Source organism: Pseudonaja textilis, chromosome 2 (genome assembly GCF_049901715.1).
Source record: "Pseudonaja textilis isolate UNSWEBS1 chromosome 2, rPseTex1.2, whole genome shotgun sequence".
NCBI classification, from domain to species: Eukaryota; Metazoa; Chordata; class Lepidosauria; order Squamata; family Elapidae; genus Pseudonaja; species Pseudonaja textilis.
In genome coordinates this window covers 237,962,235-237,988,682 of record NC_141991.1, presented here as the reverse complement: position 1 = coordinate 237,988,682, position 26,448 = coordinate 237,962,235, and the positions used below count along the sequence as shown (strand labels likewise).

Below are 26,448 nucleotides of genomic sequence, written 5' to 3'. Positions count from 1 at the left end.
TAATTAATAGTATGCGATATTGCAAATTATAGAAAAAAATCTTTTTCCTCCTTTAGGATACTGGTATTAGTGTCAGAAAAAGAGTAATAAAGATTCTTAGAGATATCTGCATTGAACAACCAACCTTTCCCAAAATTACAGAAATGTGTGTGAAAATGATTCGCAGAGTTAATGATGAAGAAGGCATTAAGGTATATGAAAATGCAGCATGTATTGCTTCTGTTATAGCTTGCTTTGATTTTAATTTTTCTTGACTTCTACATTCACATTAAATTGAGCTGAGCTCTTGTGAGCAATGTTACTATAGCGTGGCTAGTAGTGGTATAATAATGCTGCTTATTGAAATGTATACTTTCTTCTCTTTAAGTTTTAAATTTTCTTAATAGATATATTTTTATTTACAGAAATTGGTAAATGAGACATTCCAGAAATTATGGTTCACTCCAACCCCACATAATGACAAAGAAGCTATGACCAGAAAAATCCTGAACATCACAGATGTGGTATGAATAGGACTATTTCAGTTGCAGTAAACACTGTCTAACTCTATTCACAAGTATATTTTCCTAGTATTTATTTCCTTTTCATCTTTTTAAGACTAAGTGTTCTTCATTGGTGTTGCTCAAACAAATGCAATACAGGTAGTCCATGAGTTTCAACACCAATTGGGAATGGACACAATGCAGTTGTAAAGTGTGACAGCATATTGCTTAGCTACAGAAATTCCTACAGTCCCAATTGTTTTTTTTTAACTGAATCCCACAGTCATTAGATAAGGTAGTTTCCTGCTGGCACAACCAGACCTGCTAGCACAACCAAAGTCACTGAGGAAGCCGGCAGGAACTTGCAAGTCCCAGACCCACAGACAGGTTTTTAAATGGCTGCTATTGGATTAAGAAGGGAACGAAGGAGTGCAGGAGGGGGACAGAGAGGATGCATGAGAGTATGGGAAGGTTGTGAGTTGGTTTGGGGAGGTTGCATGTGGGGATGTGCTAGAGGCATGGTACAGGTTGGAGAGGGTTAGGTGATGCAAGGGCCACCACATGGGAGAAAAGGAGGGGGAATGCGAGAATCACCATGCAGGTGAGGTACATATGTGTTGGGGTGGTGGAGTTTGTGAAAGAGGATCAGCAAGGAAGTATGAGAGAAGTTCCATGCAGATTATTAAGGATATGAGGAGTTGCATATTAAGGATATGAGGAGTTGCACAAGAAATGTCTTATGGGTCAGAAAGTTTACATGGGGATGTGAGTTGGGGAGGGTGTGAGGGAAGCATAGTGAGGATCAGGGAATACAAGTGGCCAATGCAGCATGAGCACAGAGGAGTTGGGGGAGAATGTGTCCCCCAGCGATTAGTTACCTTCCTTTCTGGCCTCCCCATTGACTTTCTAGGGAAGCTGGCAGGAAAGATTGCAAATGGTGATGTTGAGGCACTTGTCAACTGGTCATTTGAATGAATTGCCAAGCTCCAAGTTCACAATCACATGACTGCAGGAGTGTTGGGTTAGCTGGAACTCCAAGGACCAGCTGCATTCATCATGAATTTAGTGCTGTCATAACTTCAAATGGTTGCTGAATGAATGATTCTAGGGCAAGAGCTACATATAGTACAAATATTTCATTTTTCTGGTTGAGTTATGAAAATTCTGAAAAATTGTTTTATTGCTAAAACAGTGTTATGAAAATAGTATTGATATATGCATAGACCAACATGGGGGAGAAGATTTGCCCTACTGTGTATGTCTTCAGCATTCTATGTTCATAATAACAGGTTTCACTCCCCTAATTTGGTGGTTTTGATAGATTATGAACAGCTTTCTGAGAAATTTATGTATTTTATAGATATTATCTGTGTGTATTAATACGTGAACTCAGAAAGTAACAATTAAATTTATTCACGAATACATTTTACACTTCTTTTTCATAGGTTGCAGCTTGTAGAGATACAGGATATGATTGGTTTGAACAGCTTCTTCAAAATGTACGTAATGATTGAGATATTCTGGACTTTGATTTCACTCAAATACCTTTTATTTATTTATTTTTTTCAAACAGAATTGATGCAGCTTTTCAGTAACACAACAAATAGGAAAAGGATATTCAAATTAAGCAATACAAAGTGTAAAGGTCAATGAACACTCTAATAAGAATTCAGAAGATTCCATTCTCAGTAAAAAAAAATGACTTCCTTACTGGTTGATAGGAAAATCAAACAAAAGAAATGAAAAGAATCTCTCCCCTAATGTTTTTGGAAATGTTTGTTCTAAATTGGAAAGCTGACATGCCTCCATCCGTTAGTCAAGACACTATGATAATTCAAAAATGAATTACATTACTTCATGGATGTATATCTTCTTTATATTGCTTACTTATTAATGCTGTTTAAATATTCTTAATTCTTAAAAGCTACTTTGCCTAGCTTAGTTTTCTTTACATATTTATTAAGGGATGTATCCTAGTTCAGTCATAAATCGTTATAACAGCTTTAATGCTTGTAGCCCAGGTTTATGATAAGTAGTAAATGAATATACACATGAACAACAAGCAAAGTGAGTTATTTCACATTTTTTTAGAATAGCATGTATTATTTGATAAATATTTATTGACTGTTTGCTTCTAAATAAAAATCAATTTAAATTAACACTTTAAATAAGTCTTACTTACAATGTATTTTGGGGTAATCTGTTGTCCATTATTATTTTAAATTAGTGTTATACATTTGTTATATCCAATTACATTCTTTCTTTCATTTCTTTTATAAAAGACCATTTTCTATTTATTTTACAGTTGCTAAAATCAGAAGAGGATGCTTCATACAAGCCGGTCAAGAAAGCCTGTACTCAACTTGTGGACAATTTGGTTGAACATATTCTGAAGTATGAAGAATCTTTGGCAGGTAAAGCATCTATAACGATTTCAACTATATACTATTAAAATAGCTTGTTGGTAGCAATCTTATTTTTACCAAAAGACACTTATTTTCCTCCTTTCTTTTATGCACAGATTTTTCTTATCTCTTGTCCCCTATTTCTTTTAAACCTGTTGTTTTCCATCTCTTTCTTTACTTCGCTTCTCATAATATCAGTAGGGAACATTTCTGAGCAAATTTACATTAGAGCATTTAGGCAATGCCACTCCTGCATACACAAATCTACCTAATTTGTTAAAAGCCATCAACACACTAGCCCTTCAGAAACATTGAAGTTTATATCAGTGCAAGGAATGAATAGAATGGAGTGGAAGGGAAAGGGAAGGGGAAGGGGTGGGGAAAGAGGGAAGGAAGGAAGGAAAAGAAAGAAAGAAAGAAAGAAAGAAAAGAAAACCTTCATTTCTCTAGTCTTCTACAAAAAATGCTTGTATTGTACTTCTACTTACAAACCACTAGATTTCCTGTGGAGTTAAGAAACAATTTTCTTACAAGCCACTGGAGGGCAGCAAAGATTCTCTTATTTCTGGGTGGTTGAAAAATACTTCCAAAAGAAGCAAAACTTTTTCGATAAGTCTATTTCCCTCAAGAAAAAAGTTCTGGATTTTTTTGCAATTTAAGAGATTAATTTCTCACTGTTTTAGTTGTTTAAAAAGCTAAAGCAAAATGACCACTAATATTAATGGATAGAAGGAATAAATAAATGGATTTGAGACACTTTCTTGTGAGAGTTATCTAAAAGGGTTTTACTTTTCATCACAATTTTAAAAGGGGAAGTGCCCAATACAGCATGACATGATGGTTTATCTCAGTCTTGTTTGAGATCACAACTTATTTGATTTATTTATTTATTTAATTCCTATTATTATTATTATCATCTTCATCATCATCATCATCATCATCATCATCATCATCTACAGACCGCTCACATCCCAGACATAAACTGTTTCAACTCCTTCCCTCAAAACGACACTATAGAGCACTGCACACCAGAACAACTAGACACAAAAACATTTTTTTCCCAACAGCCATCACTCTGCTAAACAAATAATTCCCTCAATATACTGTTCAACTATTTACAAAGTGTTCACTACTATTACTGTTAATCTTCTCATCACTCCTTATCACCCATCCCCTCCCACTTGTGATTGTAGGACTGTAACCTTGTCGCTTATATCCTTACAATTTATATTGACTGTTTCCTAGTATGATTTGATTGTTGATTGTACTCTATGACTATCATTAAGTGTTGTACATTATGATTCTTGATTCTTAACGAATGTACCTTTTCTTTATATATACTGAGAGTATTTACACCAAGACCTTGTGTGTATTCTATTCTATTCTATTCTATTCTATTCTATCGTCATCATCATCATTATCATTATTATTATTATCATCATCATTATTATTATTATTATTATTATTATCATCATTATTATTGTTGTTGTTATTATTATTATTATTAGCTCAAGGTGACAAACATGTCCAACTACACCTTCCTTCTCCTATTTTCTCTAGAACAACTCTATGAGATGGGCTGGGCTGAGGGAGTTTGATTAGTTCAAAGTTACATAGCTGGTTTTCATGGATAATGCGGGACTTGAACTCACACTTTCCCACTTTCTAGCTTAGTGCCTTAACCACTAGACCAAACTGACTCTTCTTCTAATCTTATCTTTTAATACCACAATTCTCTCAGAGCAGTAGCCATCTGTATTAAGAAATTCATCAGTTCCAGAAAACAGTAATCACTTTCCTATTAATTTGGAATTGCTATCCTTTCTGAGTGGACAAACTAGAAGTAATTGCATAATTTTTCAGAATTGCAGTGCAAGGAAGACCAAATCTCATCCAGGTTTTGTTTAATTCTTTAATTATGTTCTTGGTGTTTCTGCCTCAGGCTCTTGGCCACAGTATACAACTGGAAAGCTTTCAGGAATATGATATATTATTAAAAAAAACTAGATCATATGATTTGCAGTCATCCAAGAAAGTAGGAATTCAATCACTTAGGTACTTCTACACATAAAGTTAAAAGGAACTATTACATAAAACATCAATTATATTTTTGATTCCTTGAGGTCATTCTGAAGAGGAATATCAGAAAGTGGGGGCTGTCCAGATGAGCTCATATTATTATAATGCAAAGGGCCATAATTTAAAGTGAGACTTTATAGTTATTAAAATCTGCACTGTTTGTTTGATATAGAATAGAATAGAATAGAATAGAATAGAATAGAATAGAATAGAATAGAATAGAATAGAATAGAATAGAATCCTTTATTGGCCAAGTGTGGTTGGACACACAAGGAATTTGTCTTGGTGCAAATACTCTCAGTATACATAAAAGAAAAGATACACTCATCAAGAGTCAAGTATCATAAGGTACAACACGTAATAGTCATAGGGTACAATAAGCAATCAAATCATACTCGGAAATAGTTCATATAAATCGTAAGGGTACAAGCGACAAAGTTACGGTCATACAGTCACAAGTGGGGGGGATGGGTGATAAAGAGAAGATTAACAGTAATAGTATTTATAGTTTATATTGGAAACGTAATATTGGTTCTTTGAATATATTGTTTTCTATTGCTGTGTGATTGATTGATTTATTTAAAATATTGACATGATGATAATAATCTTGACTGAAAAATGTGTGAAATCTATGATAATAGCTTTAAGACTGGAATTAGGCCCACTCAATAGTATTTCTGTTTGGACTATCATAAACAGTGGTTTACAAAGCACATGAAAGGATAAAGAAACTATGTGGTTGCCCAGCACTTTCCCAGTCAGGAACCATTTATTTTTGCAACACAATATGATCCTGCACAGAATCAGGCCACTATAAATATTTTCACTTGAAAGAGTTGTTTCAGCTGCCATTTAGATTAATGACTGATTGATAGATGAGTATTTGTGTGGACTTATGTAAATAATGATATTTCTTTTCCAGATTCTGACAACAAGGGTGTGAATTCAAGTCGCTTGGTAGCTTGCATAACCACTTTATTTTTATTCAGCAAAATCAGGCCTCAGTTAATGGTCAAACATGCTATGACCATGCAACCATATCTTACAACTAAATGCAGTGTAAGTATTCACACATTTCAAATTGCTTCTCTTTATAGTTTCTGTTTCAGCTGAAGTTAAGATTTGAAACCAGTAAAATAGGTTTTGAGACTAACTATTTAGTTGTCTGCTTCTAGGATTGTCCTTTGTTATTGTTAGTCGGAAATTGTGTCCAACCCATCACGACCCCATAGACAACATTCCTCCAGGCCTTCCTGTCCTCTACTATCCCCCAGAGTCCATTTAAACTTACGTCTACTACTTCAGTGACTCCATCCAGCCATCTCATTCTCTGTCGTCCCGTTCTTTTTTTGCCCTCAATCTTCTCCAGTGAGTCCTTCCTTCTCATTAGGTGGCCAAAGTATTTGAGTTTCATCTTCAGGATCTGGCCTTCTATAGAGCAGTCAGGGTTGATCTCCTCTAGGACTCCCCAGTTTGATCATATTGCAGTCCAAGAGACTCGCAGGAGTCTTCTCCAGCACCATAGTTCAAAGGTCTCAATTCTTTGACGCTCAGCCTTCATTATGGTCCAACTTTCGCAGCCATACATTGCAACTGGGAAAACCATAGCCTTGACTGTATGCGCTTTTGTTGGCAGGGTAATGTCTCTGCTTTTTAGAATGGTCTAGATTAGTATGCTAGTCCTTACTAGCAGTGTTGTTTAACTTTTATCATTTCTGTTGTTGTGGTTTAATAAACTCCTTTTGAATTCTTTTCAAATTTATTACATCTATTGTTTTAGGTTTTAAATTTGCTTTGTTAACTGACTCCTTTAGAAGTATTTTTAGACAATAAGAACAATTTGATAATGGAATTGATTATCCAGAGAGCAGTATGTTTGGAAATGTGGAAACTGGAGATGTTCAAATAGAAATTATATAGCTTTTTTCTGGGACTGCTTTCATTTGGATTCTTGCACTGAGCAGGGGTTGGATTTAATTGCTATTTCCAACTTTATGATTCTATGTTTTGCATGATTTTATTTTCATAAGGACAACATTTACTTCATTCTAACATTTCTATCCCATTTTTCATCATTTAAAAGATTCAAAAGTAGGATAGAAATAATCCAGTCTGTCAGCCCTCTCTGATTTTCTCAGGTACCACTTGAGTAATGAGAGCTGCACACTAAAAAAGCTACTAGTTCATGAACAGAACTTGTGACTACTCAGTTGCTATTCCATGGTACCATATCATTCAGTAACATGCATGTTTTATTTTAATGTTGAACTTGAGCTTTTCATGATATAATAAAGGATCACAATAGACCTAATTAATTGAATACAATATTTTCTACAGAATCAAAATGACTTCATGGTGATCTGCAATGTTGCAAAAATCTTAGAATTGGTAGTGCCGCTGATGGAACACCCAAGTGAGACTTTCCTTGCTACGATGGAAGAAGATCTCATGAAGCTCATAATCAAATATGGCATGACAGTAAGGTTTAATTTCTATTTTAAAAAATCATCTTGTTTTACTGTAGTGGAAAATGTTATATTTGAAAGGGAACATTGAAATTGTAGTCATTACGTTGATTTTATGAATCTAAAAATACGGTTGGTTAATGCACTTTTTTATTTTTACCATTCAAAGACAACTTGACTATTGTTTATGTAAAACAATATTTACTTAAACAATATTTGTTTTTGTTTACAAGTAAACAAAACCTTACTTGTTTAAGTAAAGAAGCTAGTAATTATTTAAAATAAATAATATATACCACTTTTATGATGGGCTTGTAGCCTAAATAAATCTGTAAAATAAGAAAAGAACATTGATTTCTCCATTACTCAGCAGTAAAATGTTTTGCTTTGTTTTTAGGTAGTGCAGCATTGTGTTAGCTGTCTTGGAGCTGTTGTTAACAAAGTCACACAGAATTTTAAATTTGTATGGGCTTGTTTTAATAGATACTATGGTAAGTTAAATATTGGATTATTTTATGAATATTAGTTTAAAACTATTTAATGTTTATGATAACAGCATTATAAAATAGGTTTTGTTATATAGGTGCACTTTCAAAACTAAAAAGTCAACATCAAGAAGATCCAAATAGCACTATACTTACAGCAAATAAACCAGCACTCCTAAGATCCCTTTTTACTGTTGGAGCACTATGTCGGCATTTTGATTTTGATCAAGAAGATTTTAAAGGCAACAGCAAGGTAATACAATATTTAAAAGTATATGTGGATGGATGGAAATCTCTGATACAACTTTTTTTCTGTTTTTAGATTTAATTTTTTTAAAAATGGGAATGAAACTTTCCTTGACTTACTTTTTAATTATTGTACCCTTTTCCTCTTTAAACAGGTTAACATAAAAGATAAAGTACTTGAATTGTTAATGTATTTCACCAAGCATTCAGATGAGGAGGTACAAACAAAAGCCATCATTGGTCTAGGTAAGATTTTACATCAGATGTGAACTACTTATTGTGTAGCTGCTTGTGATCATTACAAAATGCCTGCTGTTTCAATAAAACATTCCAAGATGTCCTGGAGGACTTCTTGATTTTCTAAAGAGCTCTGGGAAATGAGATGTTGCAAGAGATGTCCATGATAGTACTAGGTGGGAAACATAAAAAGTAAATTAACTAAACACAGTTGCACATCCACGTTTGATACTATACCATGGTAATAATAGTAGCAAACTATTTCTACTTTTCTGCTCTTATTGCATCTGCAGATTCACATTCAATAGCCTTGTTTAGGGTTACCGGTATCTTTTTGATAGAAGGTTGAAGAAGATCTAACCATTAGCTAATGTGACATTTTTGAGGGATTTCTCAAAGTTAAAATTGTTCACATTTCTTCAAATTATATACCAAATGGGCAGAATTTACCAATATACCAAATTTTATTGGCATATATCCAATATACCAAATTTGCATACCATTGGGATTGTTTTAAGTTTCCAGAGATCAAGGAGCAGAGTTTCCCATAACAGAAACTGTGCCACCTGTGAGACAGAGCCTTGCACTACTTGCTTTTTTCAGTAGTGGTCATAGTATGTGCACCAGTATTCTGGAGTGATAAATGCCTCTTTGAAGGAGGAGAGATAATCATATATCTCGAAGGAGGTAGTGATATATTCTTTCTGAATTGAATTGTCTCTTGATCCAATCACTAACCTAATCTCCAGTCTTCCCTTTCTGGGGCTTGAGCTACAGAAGAAACAGATTATCAGTCTTTCTTTGGATGGAAAAAAACATTAGTCACATTGTCAATGAAGTTTGTTGGTTGGAAGGAAGACACTCTCAACTGATCTTATTAGATCTCTCAAAGGCATTTTATATTATCAACCATTGTATTATTCTACTCTATGAGAATTAGGAGAGAAAACATTGTTTTAACTCCTTCTGGAGTAGAAAGTTCTGTTTGGTATGAATACAAAAAGGTCATTTGTGCTCCTGACCTCTCCAGTGTGGGCGTTTACAGTATTTTCCTATACTATTCAAAATCTACATGAAACTACTTGTAAAGTTTATTCTGTTCGGGTTGAAGTATCAGTGTATTGATGATACTCAATTATACACTAGGGATGCTGTGGAGGTTCTCTATGCAGGCCATGGGGACTGGATGGATTAAAGGAAGATTATATCCATGCATATATGGTTATTGTGATTAAATCAGCTTGATCTCAGTCACTAAATTGGATTACACTCAACTTAAAATCAGATCTGTTTCTTAATGGTTCTCCTGGACTTGCTCAGCATATGAAAGCTGTGATCAGGAGTTTTAGCTGCTACATTGTTTGAGAAGTTCTTTGGATTGAAGATAACTTTGCGACAGTGATTCAAACAACTATCACCCAAAATTTAGACAAGTGCTATCCACTTAACATGAGGATGCCCTTGAATGCTACTGGAAACCCAGGAGTTTCAAAATGTAGTTGCCTGACTGAAATGTGTTGAGTAGTATTGTACTTATGCCAAGGTTGCTGCATTTGCTACCGTAAAACATACAGGCCCAATTGAATATACTGTTTTTTGTTTTAAAGCCCTACAAAACTTAACACCTATGCACCTATGACATTATCTCCTCTTTCTAGAATAGTCTACAAAGTGTGTTCACTCCCCATAATTCTGTTATGGATCTTAATTCCATATTTGGCAAGAATATTTAGGACCTGGAAGCATTCCTTCTTGGTGGCATCCACCTGATTATAGAATACTTTGGACCATAAGGGATAGGAAGCCCTTAATTTGCTGACTCTTTTGCAAAACATTTAACGCCAAAATACTTCAGTGGGTATTTATAGTATACTAACAATGAATCTGGGCTGCTCTTGTAACTTATGTTTATGTGTAGATGGTTTGACATTCTTAATTCTGTTACTTTATGAACAAAGCTGAAGTTTTTTGAAGCATGATAATATTAAAATGTTTGTATAAATAGGGAGAGAATAAAATACAAGGAAACAAAACATTTCCTGTAGTAGAAAGTTATATATGAAGTTAAAAATTCAATTATGCAACAAGATTTATTAAGTTGCATTTTCTTATTTTCCTCAGGATTCGCCTTCATACAACATCCAAGCCTAATGTTTGAACAAGAGGTGAAGACATTGTATAATAATATTCTCTCTGATAAAAACTGCTCAGTAAATTTAAAAATCCAAGTGTTGAAAAATCTCCAGACATACCTCCAAGAGGAAGATACACGCATGCAGCAGGCAGATAGAGAATGTGAGTGATAAATACAATTGCATTCATTAAATAGTTTAAATATAATTGATTATGTAGCATCAAACTAATATTAAATACCACAATTCAGTGTCCATGTGTCTTTACCACAATTCAGTGTCCAAGAGTGAGATAGGTAAAATGTAATGTTAATGAATTTTCTGTTGGCCACCCATTGAGATATTTCACCTATGTTGAGCTTTATTCACAGTATTCCAAAATTAAGTAAGTTTGGCAAAAACTCACTCTTCCCTCCTAGTGAGTGTGCTCAAACTGGGAGGGCTGCTACTCTTCCTGATACTTCTTTTCTAAAATTTGCTGCACCAATATTATAGAGGACATTCTTCATATTTGCCATTACTGAAGACTACTGGAGCATATGCCGTCATTTATTTATTTATTTATTTTCTTTTCTCAATTTCCTATTTTCAAATTATCAGTTTTTATTTTTCCAATATATTTTCTACAAGGACTCTGGCTGTGTGAATATATAATTCTCAACTGACAATGGGTTTTGTGACTTAGAAAAGGACATTTGGTAGAATTGACAATTGATTTCACCCCCAAGAGAACAGTTCTCTAAGCTCCACGTAGCACAACTGAGTTATTTGAATTTGTCTCAGTTTTAGGTGGGTGTGACCTTGGGTGTGATCTTTTGGCTTGCATGGACCGCATTGAGTGAAGAGGAATTGTGTTGGGCTGCATATACAATATATAACATAATTCATGTATATAAATCACAAAATAATATGGGACCACATTACCAGCTGTTCAGAGCAGCATGCAGCTCATTGGCCATGTTGGGTAGATCTGATCTAAACAAAGTTCATCATTATGTTGGTTGATTCTAATGCATGAGTAGAAAATCTTGTGCCTCTTTATCAGTTACATACCTGTCCACTTTAGAATTTCAGTTCTGTTCTCTTTAGAATTCTAGGTTCTGTTTCCAATGTTGATTTTTAAATTAAACATATCTGGAAGTTCCTGCAAACCATTAGGCCACCTCTTTCATTAGGCCATCCATCCATCCATCCATCCATCCATCCATCCATCCACCCACCCATCCATCCATCTACACACACACACATCCATCCATCCATCCATCCATCCATCCAATAGGTGACTTTGAGTGGCTCTTCTCTGCCATAGAATCCTAAATTAAACGAAACTAATTAAATGTAACTGGCGTTCAATTATTACACTGAAAGAACTACAGAAGAGTTGAAACATTGACATATATTTATTTTATGAGAACTGGCATTTATGTTGAACTCGGCTCTATACCAAAGACCTCAGTTTTGACTGGTTATTATTTCTTTAACTAAGGCTTTGCATGAAACCAGAAGGCTGGGACTTGCAGTTCATACGCTTTATCATTTGCTTTGCTCATTTTAATTAATTACTTAGATTTATTTCTAAAGGCAAAATTTTAGATTGATCATTGTTTTCCCTGTTTTCTGTTCAATGTTTTCAAATTATATCTGAGTTAGTTGCTATTTTATAGTCAATCCCCTATACTTGTTCTTAAATCTTATTCTAGAGGTTCAGAAAATGACTTTCTGAAAAATGAGGGGTGGGAATTCTTAGTGTTTCACTATCTATGTTCAGATACATGTTATAACTACTTGTATTTGATGATAATTGTGGCACCTGGTACCTGATGCAGGTTATACCTGCCTTATCTGTAATCCTGGTTTTTATTTTAATGGCATAAACAATCAAATCCTCTTGAATATTTTTGGTTCTAAAAAAACATTTGGAGATATTTGACTAGTGCTAGCTCCAACTTTTTTTAGGTAAGATTTTTGAGAATGTAGTATCAACTTTGCAGTTGATCTATGGTAATTTTGTCAATGCACAGATTTTTTAAATTGTCATCCAAGATTTTTCCACACTGGCACCTAGTGACCACCGTGGCCAGTTTTTGCCATAATCTTCCAATTTTGATTTTCAGATCTTGATACTTTGTAATCTTCTCCAATTATTTATCTTCTATTCTACCATTCCCTGGTATTGCCACCTCAATTATCCCTATTTTCTTCACAATTCTAATGCACAATTTTTTCTACTTTGTCATACCATTGATTTTAAGTCTGTGCAATCTTCTTGCAGCATATTCTGATATTATTATTAAGGATGGATAATCGATAGTTAGATTCACAGTTTAATACTGGTAGAAATAATTCAAGTCATATCCAATGGCCTAATAATTATTAAGGTAGCTTCTAAAAATATAGGCAGTACCAAGCAGGATGTTTTTTTTTTTAATTATAAAATGTGCAGATCTGATAAATTCAGTATTAGTGAGGATGTCCTTTAGCTATCTGACGGCTTCAATCACGATTAATATAACAACATGCTAACTGGCAATATTAATTTTCTCTTCTAACACTATGACAAATAGAATATCTGTGCTTAGATAAAATTGAAAGATAAAGCACTGGTACTGCATTGAAAAATACATGGTGCATCCTGATACCATCAATCATTAAATGTGAATATTTGTAATGAAACGAAAGGTCCTTGGTGCAAGTGTTTCACAACATGAATGATCGGAGGTTCTTCTTTATGTTTCCCTACAGTTCTTTATTATTTATTCCTTGTTAATGTCAAACCTTCACTGGGACAATGCAGACTACATCCTAATAATGGCTGGTGGCCACATATGAACCTTGGTTCAAGTTGTTCAACTGGAGCTGTATTTTCTGTCACTTGAGCAGTCTTGGCACCATGATCAAATAACATTATTTTGATATTCAGATTCTTAGGGTTGGCAAATGGGATTCTTTCAACTCTTTTGCTGGAAATTTTGAAAGACATTGACATTGCATAGAAAACCAATTGCTTATCATTCAAAGGGAACTGCTTTGATAATTCTGCTAGCAATCAGCATTTTTATTCTTTTGACTGGATGTTAAAACAATTGGAACATTTCACCAAGGTTATATTATATATTTCTAACACCCAAATAAGCTTTTGGTGGTCTTCTCATATTTATTTCACTCCTTGTTTGTTCTTACATTGATTGACCGTAATGGAGCTTCTTTGCAGTCAGATATTATATTTATGGAAAGCCATTATTTTCTTTATTTGAATCAAGATACTGTCCTCCCAGAATTCTTTTCACTTTTTGGATGCATATCAGAGTATTAGCTTCTATGTTTAGTACGTGACCTATTTTTCCTCTTTTTTCTGCTGTATTTATCTTAATTGTATGCACTTATATCTAAGAACACTACAAGACCTGTTTGCTTAACATGTAACTATGCTTCTTCAGGCAATTTTCTCTGTAATTATACAGTCTACCCTTCTTCCCTGGACACATCTCACACCTGATACCTTTTTTTCTTGCTTCTTATTGCTGTGACAGATGTTGGGAAGTGAGCACATCCTTTCCCTTAGAAGAAGGTTTTTAGGGTATGTGCGTGCTTTTTTCATAGGCAAATTAAAATTATTTATCTTTACCTACAGCCTTAAATAATCCAGCCTATTCAATCTGTGATCTGAAATGGTACAGCCCATCTACATTTTTCTTCATGTCTCTAGATTGGCGACTTAAGGTAGCTCTTCAAGTAGTTTATCAGTTAATGGAGAATGGTATGTTAATGTGGGTGAATCCATCTTACTTCACCGACGGGCTTCAATTAGATGGCACTCCAATTTCTACTGTAAACAATAACAGAAATGCAAAATATGCATTCAACATGTACACAATATATAAATAATAGATATTATGATAAGATTTCTCTCTTCTTTTCTATTCTTGTAGGGAAAAAGGTAGCAAAGCAAGAAGATCTGAAAGAAATGGGTGATATTTCCTCAGGGATGAGCAGCTCCATCATGCAGCTATATCTCAAACAAGTCCTAGAAGCATTCTTTCACACACAGTCCAGTGTTCGTCATTTTGCGCTCAATGTTATTGCACTCACGTTAAACCAGGGTCTTATCCATCCAGTTCAGGTATATAATGGTATATTTAAATTTGCAATTCTGCAAAATGTTGACTGGCAGCATATACATACGATAGTTTCATTGGAGCTTACTAAGGAGTAAGAAAGTACAGAAATCTGTTGTAATCAGTATATTTTTGTACTCAAGATATGGATATTTTTTGGATGCTCAGCAAAAATTTATTTAAGTATTTATTTTACTTATATAGTTTATTTGATTTGTTTGTAATGTATCTAATCTGATTTCACAAACTCTAGACAGTTCTTATTAATATATCAAACAATCAGTTTAAAACAAACATCTTTTAAAAGCATAATGTGGTGAGCACCTCAAGTTCCCAAAAAATCATCAGATAGGAGAATATTTATTTGTCCCATGAATTCTTAAGGTGAAATATAGACTTTAGAGATTATTTTAGAGTTAACAGGCTATCCCAGAAAAAAGCACCTTCTGATTCCAGATTTCTAGAATCATTTCCTGGGCTGATCACCCAAGATGGGCAGATCCTGTTTGGAGAAGATTGGTTTGTAGATAACATGCCCAATATTTGTAGTTATCAGTTTCTTTTACCTGCTTTTCAATATGATAAACATTTCCAAGGAATCTAATAATACAGTAACTAGAAAGGCAGCAGCGATATAGATAGAACAGCAAAAGGTACAAGCAATGTAAAATAGTACTGGGTTCTTTCTTCCTAACCTTGACTTATGGATATAGTTCACACATAAAGCTAAGCCAAGACTTTAATCAGTGTGTTCCCCAAATCACAGTAACTTGGTTGATACATAATGTTGAATCATAATAGATGGGATTGCACAATGTTTTGATTATCGGTGGCCTTTCATTTGGTTTATGGCTGGGAATACTTTACAAAGCTCATTTTCCATATTTGCCCAGAAGAAATATGAAGTATTTCCCTATTTTTTGAAATGATAGGGTGGGGATCATTTGACATATAAATAATAGAATCATCTGCTATCATCAGGAGGAAACTCTTCTGCCTCATTCATCCTCTTAGTGAGGATGGTAGATGGGAGAAGAATATGATTGAGCAATTTATTTACCAGAAAGATATTTATACTTTTCTGTTCCCCTTTCCCTGTTTTGTTCACAAACACAAACATGGAATTCTTTCAATTATGTTTTTGTCTTATTTTGCAGTGTGTACCATATTTAATAGCAATGGGCACAGATCCAGAGCCTTCTATGAGGAACAAAGCAGACCAACAGCTGGTGGAAATAGACAAAAAATATGCTGGGTTTATTCATGTATGTTGACCTCTATTTATCTTAATAAATTAAGTATCATTTCTGTCTTTTTCCATTTATATAAAAATACAATCAGAAGAAGCTTATTTTCACAATAAAAAGGATGTGATAATTCAGTTTCTGCAGCTGGGAAAAAAATGAAACAAAATATGTTTCTATTAATATACAAAAATTGTGCATATGCCATTCTATGTGGGCTTTTACTAAAGTTTGCATGTGAAATTTTGACATGTTTCTTCTTGAAAACAAAAGTTATGACATGAGAAAGAGAGAAAATGTCTTTAGAAGCAAGGAATGTATATACCCTTTTGTAGAAGAAAGGAGTATTTAAACCAGAGTTGCATAAGTTAGACACGATGAGCCAGCTTTGTTCAATGAGAAATGTTACATAGCGATTGTTTATGGCCTTGCCAGCTTTGAGAAGTCTTCAGAATGTAGTCTATCAATAGCGGATGTAAGGTTTTACTATATATATATCCCCTCATGATTAAAAAGTGCAGAATTGAATTGTGCTGTCCCAGCCAATCTATGGGAATTGGATAGTTACTTAGGAATTATGAGCTGTCCCCTTAAGGGAATGCATCATGGTAAATGTAGTTAAAGGTATCCTGGGAAATGTAGTTCATGTCACGTGGCCACATCTGTAATCCCGATTAGTCATTAATTTGACCCTCGATGGGTTGGGGGAGTTTTTCCTCACTTTGCTTGAACTCACTAACTTATGGCAGCTGCTTTCTATCGCTACGAGATGGGTTAGGAGATAACCATCTTTTACTACAAGACAGATATACAAAGGATTGGTCATTAAAGAAGAACTTCATCACAAACATGAGTTATGAGGATACCTGCTGAACCAATAAATGTAATTTATTATGGATATCTGGTTGAGTTATCTATCTGCATCTGTACAGCTTCAAATCCACCTCTGTGCAGAAGGCATAAAAGTAAAAGATGGTTATCTCCTAACTCATCTCGTAGCGATAGAAAGCAGCTGCCATGAGTTAGTGAGTTCAGGCAAAGTGAGGAAAAAAACCCCAACCCATCAAGGATCAAATTAGTGACCAATCGGGATTACAGTTGTGGCCACATGACATGAACTACATTTCCCAGGATACCTTTAACTACATTTACCATGATGCATTCCCTTAAGGGGACAGCTCATAATTCCTAAGTAACTATCCAATTCCATAGACTGGCTGGGACAGCACATGAATTGTTCTCTACAAGCCAGTAGTTGTATTCACATTTTTTCAACACAAAGAGTTTCTTTACAACAAACTTTGTCTATTTTTGTTAAATAGTTGCAAACAGTTGGAATAGGAACAGGGAGAATCAAAATGAAATTTGGGGAGAGGAAGATATGGGATCTGAAAGACTGTGGAGTAGGGAGCCATTTAGGAAATGGCATGGAAGTTGTTTGGCAATCACTTCATTCAGATTGCTCTAAGAAATATGTAGGCGTTATACATTTTGTTCAATTTCAGATGAAAGCAGTAGCTGGTATGAAGATGTCTTATCAAGTACAGCAGGCAATCAATACCTGCCGAAAAGATCCTGTGAGGGGCTTTAGACAGGATGAATCCAGCAGCGCTTTGTGCTCACATCTTTACTCCATGATCCGAGGGAATCGGCAGCACCGACGAGCCTTTCTTATTTCTTTGCTCAACCTCTTTGATGACACAGCTGTAAGTCTTATGCAGGCTTTCAGGACTTCTCTAGAATGTCCTTCTTGATGGATGCTTTTTCTTTTGCTTAGAGTAGCTTCGCCATTGTATTTATATATTTAACTGCATGGGTGCATTTATTAATCTGGTCTTGGAATTTATTGTGATTATATGCTATCAAATTGGTAGCAACCATATAGCTAGATTTTCTCCATGACAACCAGTCCCTAACTTGGTCCTTCAGGCCTTCCAGTACTGCATTCATTGCCATAGTAACTAAATGCATCCACCTCACTGCTGGTTGTCCTTTTTTCTCTTTCATTCCACCTGTTCCAGCATTCAATCTGTTCTCCCCTTTGGAGAGTGAGGTCTTTGCATAATATCTTCAAATTATATTAGGACAATTTAAGCCTGGTCATTTTTACCTACATTATAACTGTATACAGACAGTCCTCAACTTAGATTAGATTAGATTATCAAGCTAATCAGCAGACCTTAATGTCTGCTCAATTTTTAGAAAATATTTGGGGAGCATTCTAACCAACTAATTAAGGTCACATGTCTGAGTTTGTTAACTTGTTAATGTGATATCACTGTTTAGGGAAGTGTAGTGTTGTAGAGAAAAGCAGCTGAAGAAGTGATTGCTTTTCTGCTTTGGAAGTTGAAGGGGAGGAAGAAAAATTAGGCCAGGCTCAGGACATTGCGCGAGATAACTTTATCTGAATGAATGACTTTGGGAGATAGAAGGAAGGCCTGTAGCCCAGGCAACTCGGTCCACAAATGGAGGGAGGAAAAACTTGGAAAGTATAGAACTCTTTTCTGGAGACTTAAAAGTGAGGAGGGGGGAAACTGCTTTCAGTTTTGTAACATCCTATTTAATGTAACTTTACAATAAAGATTGTCAATAAAGGTTGTGCCCCTGGTTGTGCTTTTTGTCTGCTTTACCTTGAAGGGCTAACAATGAGACAGCAGCCACCAACAATCTCCATAGGAGGTCCCTCCCCCTATGTCTCTTATTGGAAACTAGCTGGAACTAATTGCAGTCGCTAAATGAGGACTACTTATATTTGTAATTATCTGTTGATCTCTTGGTCTAAAGAAGTTTCCTCCAGTGCTTGCTGTGCCATTGATACACTATTTGGAAGGGTATGAATAGAATAGTGAATTCCTTCCTGCCAGATGTCCCATTACTTAAAAGTATTAGATAAATCTAGCCACTGTACATAAAATATGGGTTGAATGGTTATGTCTTTTATATACATATCTATACATCTTTTTATTTTAACAGAAAACAGAGGTGAATATGCTTTTGTATATAGCAGATAATCTGGCCTGTTTTCCTTACCAAACCCAAGAAGAGCCACTTTTTATAATGCACCATATAGATATTACATTATCAGTTTCTGGTAGCAACCTTCTACAGTCATTTAAAGAGGTTAGTGAAATTGTCTTTTAAAATCTTTATTTTTGATAAGTTATTTCTTACACGTGTATCTTTAATAATTCATTCTGTACTAAAAGATTGGAAGGTAGAATCTTGGACAGATATTTCCCCAACTAAGACAATGTACCTGCATTGATCAAAATAGTATATCTACTGCCTACAGAGTTCTAGAATAATTTTAATTTTGTCTGTGAAATTGACCAAAAACTGTCAACTGTCAAGAGAAGATGAAAGGAATATCTTTGTATAAATTTAAACTCTAAAAAGTAATTTAGTGCAGTCTTTCAATCTTAAGTTCTCAGAAAGTTATAATTTTTAAGTTTATAAATTTAATAGAGGCGGCCTTTTATTTATAAACTACATTTTGTAAAATGTTAATTCAGACACTTCATCAGCCGTCAGGAAGGTGTAAGGAAGGGCATCTGGTCGTGAACTCTCAGCTCCAACCAGTCAGTCCAACTCTATCCCAAATTAAGAGATGACAGGATTGTAAAAAGAAAAAAAATTGAGTCCTTTTCTGAAATATATAGAATGTTTTACATTAATTGGCTATTTTTCAATAGGAGTATTTAATGTTAACACACCAAAACTATGGATTTTTATGACTCCCAACTCACAAAAAATATGACTCTGGGAGGCAAATCGCAATAATAACACTGACAAAAAGTGAATGAAAATCCTCATCTGCAACAAAATATAAAGATGCACCAACGAAGACTATCTCTTACATTCATCTGACATTCTGTCCACAACCCTTAGGGAACAGTTAGGTCTTCAAAACCTACATATATGCTAATAGGATTGGGGCTAATAAGCTCTGAGGTCTCAGTCTCTCTCTCTCTCTCTCTCTCTCTCTCCCTCCCCTCCCTCCCTCCCTGCCTCCCTCCCTCCCTCCCTCCCCCTCCCCTCCCTTTCCCCGTCCCGTTCCCCTCCCTCCCTCTTTCCTACACACACACACACACACACACACACACACAGTGACATGCATATACGAATAATGATTACTTTCATGTAAAGATACCCCTATAGTATGAAGACAAGAGCCAGTAATATGGATTCTTCTCATGGGATCCATTGCTGAGGGATCTCTCAAACTCACAAGAAGCCAACTTCCTCATATGTGTAGTTTGCTTCATATAATATTTACGATCGATGTGCAAAGCAAAAAAGTGAAGAAGCTTCATGTAATGAGTGAAATAGTCTGATGTCAGATGTTTTACTCAGAGCCTTCATTTATTTTTCAGAATTTTTTTTAATAATACCTACAGAGAATTCATGAGGATTTTAATAGTTATTTTTCTGATAGATCTTAGATATAAAAAAATAGCTGTATTCAGTGAGAAGAGGCATGCTAAGTGCTGCAAAGGACTGCCAGTAATGAAGTTAAGCAGTCTCCTTGGTGGAACATGTCAATTATATTCCAAATTGAAAATGAAATCCCCAAGTGCTCATGTATAAATTTCAATATTGATGTGGCGTTGCACAAAATGTCATCACAGTATTCGTTGAGGAGCCTCTGTGGCGCAGTGGTTAGAGTGCAGTACTGCAAGCTACTTCTGCAGCCAGCTGCCTACAATTTGGCAGTTCAAATCCTATCAGGCTCAAGGTTGGCTCAACCTTCCATCCTTCCGAGGTGGGTAAAATGAGGACCCAAATTGTTGGGGGCAAGAGGCTGATGCTATAAACCGCTTAGAGAGGGCTTTAAAGCACTATAAAGTGGTATATAAGTCTAAGTGCTATTGCTATTTCAAATGTGAGAAATATGTTAAAATGTGAAATTGCAGAAAAGTTATTGTATTGTTAGTAGTCTAAAGCACATGTGTCTCTTTCAGTCTATGGTAAAATATAAAAAAGAAAAAAAGCCTTCCTCTGATGAAGAAAGTGAAAGTGAGAGCAATAGTGAAAGTGACAGTGAAAGCGAGGAGGAAATTCACAAATCCCGGAAATCACGAAAACGTGCAGATTCTGATTCAGACACTGATGAAGAAAATGATATAAATGCAGTCATGAAATGTTTGCCAGACAATTCAGCTCCTTTGATTGAATTTGCAAATGTCTCCCAGGGCATATTGTTGCTTTTGATGTTGAAACAGCATTTGAAGAACCTATGCGGATTTTCTGATACGTAAGGACGATTTTAGTTTTGCTTATATTACCTATGTTTTATAAATTGGTGAGAGTATATTTGGGACTGAATTCTTGGGAACTTGAATCAATAATACTTAAATATTTAACATTTGTTTTTATAATGTTAAAAAAGTTTGACCAATTCCGAATATCTGTTGTTATTGTTTCCTTTAAAGTACACTGGAATTTTTCTTACAACATTTATTTTGTTTTATTAGTAAAATTCAGAAATACTCACCTTCTGAATCGGCAAAAGTTTATGATAAAGCGATAAACAGAAAAGCAGGAATTCACTTTCATCCAAAACAAACGCTGGACTTCCTTCGAAGTGATATGGCTAATTCCAGGCTCACAGAAGATGTGAAGAGGAATATAGTGAAACAATACTTAGATGTAAGTTTTCACTATTTAAAACATCACTATTTACTACTGGCTGAAGATAGACTTTTTCCACAGGTGTGAAATGAGATAGGTATCAAATTAAATGTGAAATGATTATAGAACCCATAAAATATCTTTATACAAGGAAAAAAATATGTATGCAAGTAGTCCTTGACTTATGATGAGGAGCCCAAAGTTTCTGTTGCTAAGCGAGACAATTGGTAAATGAGTTCTGTCCCATTTTACAACCTTTTTTGCTATAGTTGTTTAGTGAATTACTGCAGTTCTTAAGTGAATCACATGGTTGTTAAGTGAATCTGGTTTCCCCCATTGCTTTTGCTTGTCAGAAGCCAGCTGTAGAGGCTACAAATGGTGATCACATAATCCTAGGACACTGCAAATATAAATACAACTGGCACAGTTGTCAGATTCCCGGATTTTTATTGTGACCAAGGGATGCTATAAGGTTTGGGTGAAAAATAGCCATAAGTCACTTTTTTCAAAGTTATAACTTCAAAGAATCACTAAGTAATAGTTGTAAGTCAGGAACTACTTGGAATTGTAGCACAGGAGGCATGGGGGCGTGATGCTTGGAATGCAGTACTGCAGGACTAAATCGCTGCTCACTGCAAGAGTTCAGTCCTGACTGAACTAAGTCAAGGTTGACTCAGCCTTCCATCCTTCCGAGGTGGAAAATGAGGACCTAGATTGTTGGGGGCCATAGGCTGACTTTGCAAACCACTTAGAGAGGGCTGTAAAATATTGTGAAGTGGTATATAAGTCTAGCAATAGCAATAGCACTTATTGTAGTCTGTTATTGCTAGTGCTATTGTGCAGTTCTGTGCCATTAGATAAAATGGTTTTAAGTAACTAAATAATTAATAAATAAAATAAATAAAATAAATAAATAAATAATAAATAAAATGGTTTTAAGTAACTAGATAATCATGGCTATATAAATCAGAATCAGAATGAATCAGAAGCAGCATATCTTGGCATGTTTATTTATATATTTGAACTGCTTTAATCATACAAATCACAGTGGTACAGTATATGAAAACATAAAAATCTATCTTAATGAATGAAATGTACAATATTTTAAATAAAATATGTATTAGAATCCATTTCTAGAAGCATTGATGATTTAGTTCAAATTTTCATTTTAAAGTTTTGTGACACATAATAAATTAGCCTTTTCACTTTTCTTACTATGCAATATGGTTCGGTTGTCCAGGGATAAGCCAACTAAAATCTGACCCCATCAGAAACAGAAAAATTAGGAATATATAAAGCAGACTAACTGGTTCCTGCACTATCTTATTGCCTAGGATCTTGTTTTTTCCTCCAGATTCTGGGCATGTCTGTTTTTCAAAGCAGAGGTTTCAACAAGGAAGTTGAAACGTCACTTAATGTATACAGATTGACATGCATCTAGGTGTCCCGATTATAATTTAACAACCATTTTCTTCAGTCAGCCCATTTTTTGAGTATCTGGAGGGAGACCACTGAGAACCAAGTATTGCAGGGACAAAGACAAACCATAGTGTTTGGTGCATAACTGTTTTTTAAAAGGCAAATTTTATGTTCTGGAATTCTTCTTCACCTGCTACTGTGTTTCCCCGAAAATAAGACCTTGTCTTATATTTGCTTTTTGCCATCAAGAAGGCACCAGGTCTTATTTCTGGGGGGCTGGGGGTGGCAGATGTTGTCCACTGACTCACCTCACTTATCTGCATCACCCCTGGCCTCCTTTTTTGCTGTCAGAGGCCTTCAGGAACTTCTTCTGTGGCTGGCAAGGCTTTTCTGAAGGACTCTGCAGCTGATAACAAAGCTCCAGATTGATCCAGAGTTCTGTTATCAGCTGCACAGGCCTTTGGGAAAGCCTTGCTGGTTGCAGAAGAAATAGCCTGCAAGACAGGTGTCGGGGTATGTGAAGCTTGGCTGCAACTGTCTGAAGGTAAGTAGTAGGGCAGCTCCATCCCCTCCCACATCCCCACCCTAGCTTAATTTTTACCCATGCACCCTGGAGTGGGTGGGAACTGAATTAGGGCTTATTGGGGGGGGGGGTAGGGCTTATATTGGGCGCGCGTATAAAATTCAAGCTAGGACTTACTTTTGGAGTAGGTTGTGTTTTCAGGGAAACATGGTACATGTCCATATGTCACATACCTTCTGTAATTAGAGCCAGTTGCCCAAAAGTTTTTCTGCACAAAATTATGCATAATTTTTGAACTGCACATTATCTACAGATGGTTTGAGAGGAAGGGGCGAGATGCTTCAACTATTTTGTAGCTTGGTTGGAGCTGTCAACAATGAAAAGACCAAGCATATTTTTTTTGTCTTCTAATTAGTTTGTCTGAGAAAGAAAACAAAATTTTGTAACAGATCATTTCAGCTTAAAAAAATGGGCATATTCCTCCTAAAACAGTTTCTCCCCTCCCCCCTCCCCTTCTTTTTTTAGTTCAAACTTCTTATGGAACATTTGGATCCTGATGAAGAGGAAGAAGATGGGGAAGTGTCAGCAAGCACAAATGCTCGCAACAAAGCTATTACCTCGCTGCTCGGAGGTGGCAGCCCTAGGAACAATGCAGCTGAGACAGAGGAGGATGAGAGTGATGGGGAGGATAGAGGAGGAGGCACTTCAGGGGTGAGGCGGAGGAGGAGTCAACGTATTTCGCAGCGTATTACGTAAAATGATTTTATGTGCTTATAAATGTCAGTCTATAATAAAATGTACATTGAGTAATGTAATGCATATAAAAATTGTAGATAGAAATTCTTAACCGTTTATACAACTTTTTGTAGAAAGTTTTAACAAAAACAATAAAAACATAGATTATATCTAGTATAAAAAATTTCCTTTGGAATGTATTGTGTGTAACCTTTTTATTGTTGCCAAGTTTTTATGTAGCTTTATGATTCATTTGTATATATAATTTTATATATCAATAAGAGTTTAAAGAGACGGGTACAAATTAAAATATGTGATTTTGCAAGGATATGTTAACCCCTTGGCGCTGGCGGTCGCGTCTCATTGCCGGCAATGGAATGTGTGCCGGAAAATCCCAACTCCCGGCGTCAAGGGATTAAAAGCAATAAAAGCAATAATTTCAATCAAGTTCTTTTGTGTAACACTTGGTCTTTTTTCCCCTCCAATGTTTTAGTCATTGAGAAGGTCAAAACGAAATTCAGACTCTACGGAGTTGGCAGCACAGATGAATGAAAGTGTTGATGTCATGGATGTCATCGCTATTTGCTGTCCAAAGTACAAAGATCGACCACAAATTGCAAGAGTAGTGCAGAAAACCAGCAATGGCTTCAGTGTTCAATGGATGGCAGGCTCCTACAGTGGCTCCTGGACTGAGGCTAAGCGCCGTGATGGCCGCAAACTGGTGCCTTGGGTAGACACTATCAAAGAGTCAGACATTATTTACAAAAAAATTGCTCTAACGAGTGCTAATAAGCTGACTAATAAAGTTGTTCAGACTTTACGATCGCTGTATGCCGCCAAGGATGGAACTTCCAGCTAATAATGCATTTGTACACATGCAGCCAAATTTTACAGGAAAGAACAGAAAAAAAAAAACTTGAAATTACCAACTTTCTGGCAAAAAAAAATATCAATTTAATGAAGAGTAAGAATGACACCTGGGATGCAGGAAACAGAAGGAAATGTTTGGTAAACATTTTTGTGGGAGCTTCCTTCGCTGTTGTGCAGCAGAAACTTCTCAGTTCATTTTTACTCCCACTGTATAATAGTTTAACGAAAAAATGTTTATATCTTGAAAAAAAACCTTTCTGTTTAAAAAAAAATAAAACAAGTGAATGTTGGAAATTAGTCTGTTAATGTTCTTAATAAAGTGTTCTTGGAGTTTAACCTAGCAGCGGATGGCTTTCTTTAGCTTAGCCCAGTTTCAAGGAAAGCATCGTTTTTCCAGGCTGTAAAATGGCAGAATTTCCTGGATATATAATTTATTCTGTTGGGGGAAAAAGCATGCAGTATCTATGACCTACCTGCAGGAGGAGTTTTTGTAAATGTAGATTTTTGATGTATTAGGTCACCCTGAAATAATACAAGAAAAGGGATCCCCAGCAAATCTGGTGGAACGAATACTGCAATAAATTTTTTTACTTCTCTTTGTTACTTGTCTGTTTCCATTTGAATTTCTTATTGTAAAGATCTGTTTAAATCCATTTATATTATTTTCCAGTCTTTTATGTAAAATTTACTATATCAGTGGTTTTCAAAGCAAGACATAAATATTGTTTATACAGTTTGTATAGGGTGATTTCTGAATAATTGGTATCTTTATCCCTTACAAGGGTGTAAACACAAGTTAACTCCAGGGTTTTATTGTATCCTGCAATATTTAGTATTAACTATATGATTTAGCACTGTGCCAAACACATTTTCAAGAGTACATTTTGATATAAAAAGAAACTATAGTTTATTTCTTGTATGCTTCAATTTCTTTCTAATGCTGTTCATATGGCAATGTTCAAAACATAGGGGGAAAGCCATCACTTTGTTCTGAGTAAAGAAACATGTATACTTTGTTAGGACATCAGAATGCATTACACCAGGACATAATGCGCAGAGGCATCTCCTGAATGATGGTGCGCCTGTATTCTGTTGTTATTTACTTTATGATCCAAGTGGTACTCCCTTACTCAGTTGGAGCCTGAAAATGTCAGGAATCAATATGGATTTGTAACTTATAGTTGCACTAAACTTAACCATTTTAAATGATTTTTTAAAAAAAGCTGAACAGAAATGGCTGTATTGTAGATAGGGTTTTTTTAATTACTTGAAATCTGTTTCCATCTTTTATACACTGAAAATGCTATTTTAAACTGTCTCTGGAGTGGTGCTTCAATGTGTGCTTGTCACCATTCTTTCAGCTGTTCTATTTCTGGATAA

General features: G+C 35.3%; 1 protein-coding gene across 3 annotated transcripts in view; it reads left to right on the top strand.

The window, feature by feature from the left end:
- NIPBL (NIPBL cohesin loading factor) overlaps positions 1-25,978 on the top strand; it is a 168,419-nt gene extending 142,441 nt beyond the window's left edge. For 2 of the 3 annotated variants that reach the window (XM_087927378.1, XM_087927380.1), the window contains 18 exons: positions 57-191; positions 405-503; positions 1,928-1,981; positions 2,788-2,896; positions 5,889-6,025; positions 7,304-7,444; positions 7,829-7,922; positions 8,015-8,169; positions 8,318-8,408; positions 10,521-10,694; positions 14,461-14,651; positions 15,804-15,911; positions 17,396-17,596; positions 18,864-19,010; positions 20,852-21,144; positions 21,365-21,539; positions 23,989-24,174; positions 24,692-25,978. In XM_087927378.1, coding sequence (XP_087783504.1) covers positions 57-191; positions 405-503; positions 1,928-1,981; positions 2,788-2,896; positions 5,889-6,025; positions 7,304-7,444; positions 7,829-7,922; positions 8,015-8,169; positions 8,318-8,408; positions 10,521-10,694; positions 14,461-14,651; positions 15,804-15,911; positions 17,396-17,596; positions 18,864-19,010; positions 20,852-21,144; positions 21,365-21,539; positions 23,989-24,174; positions 24,692-25,057 — 2,856 coding nt within the window. In that variant the 3' untranslated portion in view covers positions 25,058-25,978. Of the gene's footprint in view, positions 1-56; positions 192-404; positions 504-1,927; positions 1,982-2,787; positions 2,897-5,888; positions 6,026-7,303; positions 7,445-7,828; positions 7,923-8,014; positions 8,170-8,317; positions 8,409-10,520; positions 10,695-14,460; positions 14,652-15,803; positions 15,912-17,395; positions 17,597-18,863; positions 19,011-20,851; positions 21,145-21,364; positions 21,540-23,988; positions 24,216-24,691 lie in introns of all 3 variants that reach the window. The other variant, XM_087927379.1, reaches the window with a different exon arrangement.
- The last annotated feature ends 470 nt before the right edge of the window (positions 25,979-26,448 follow it).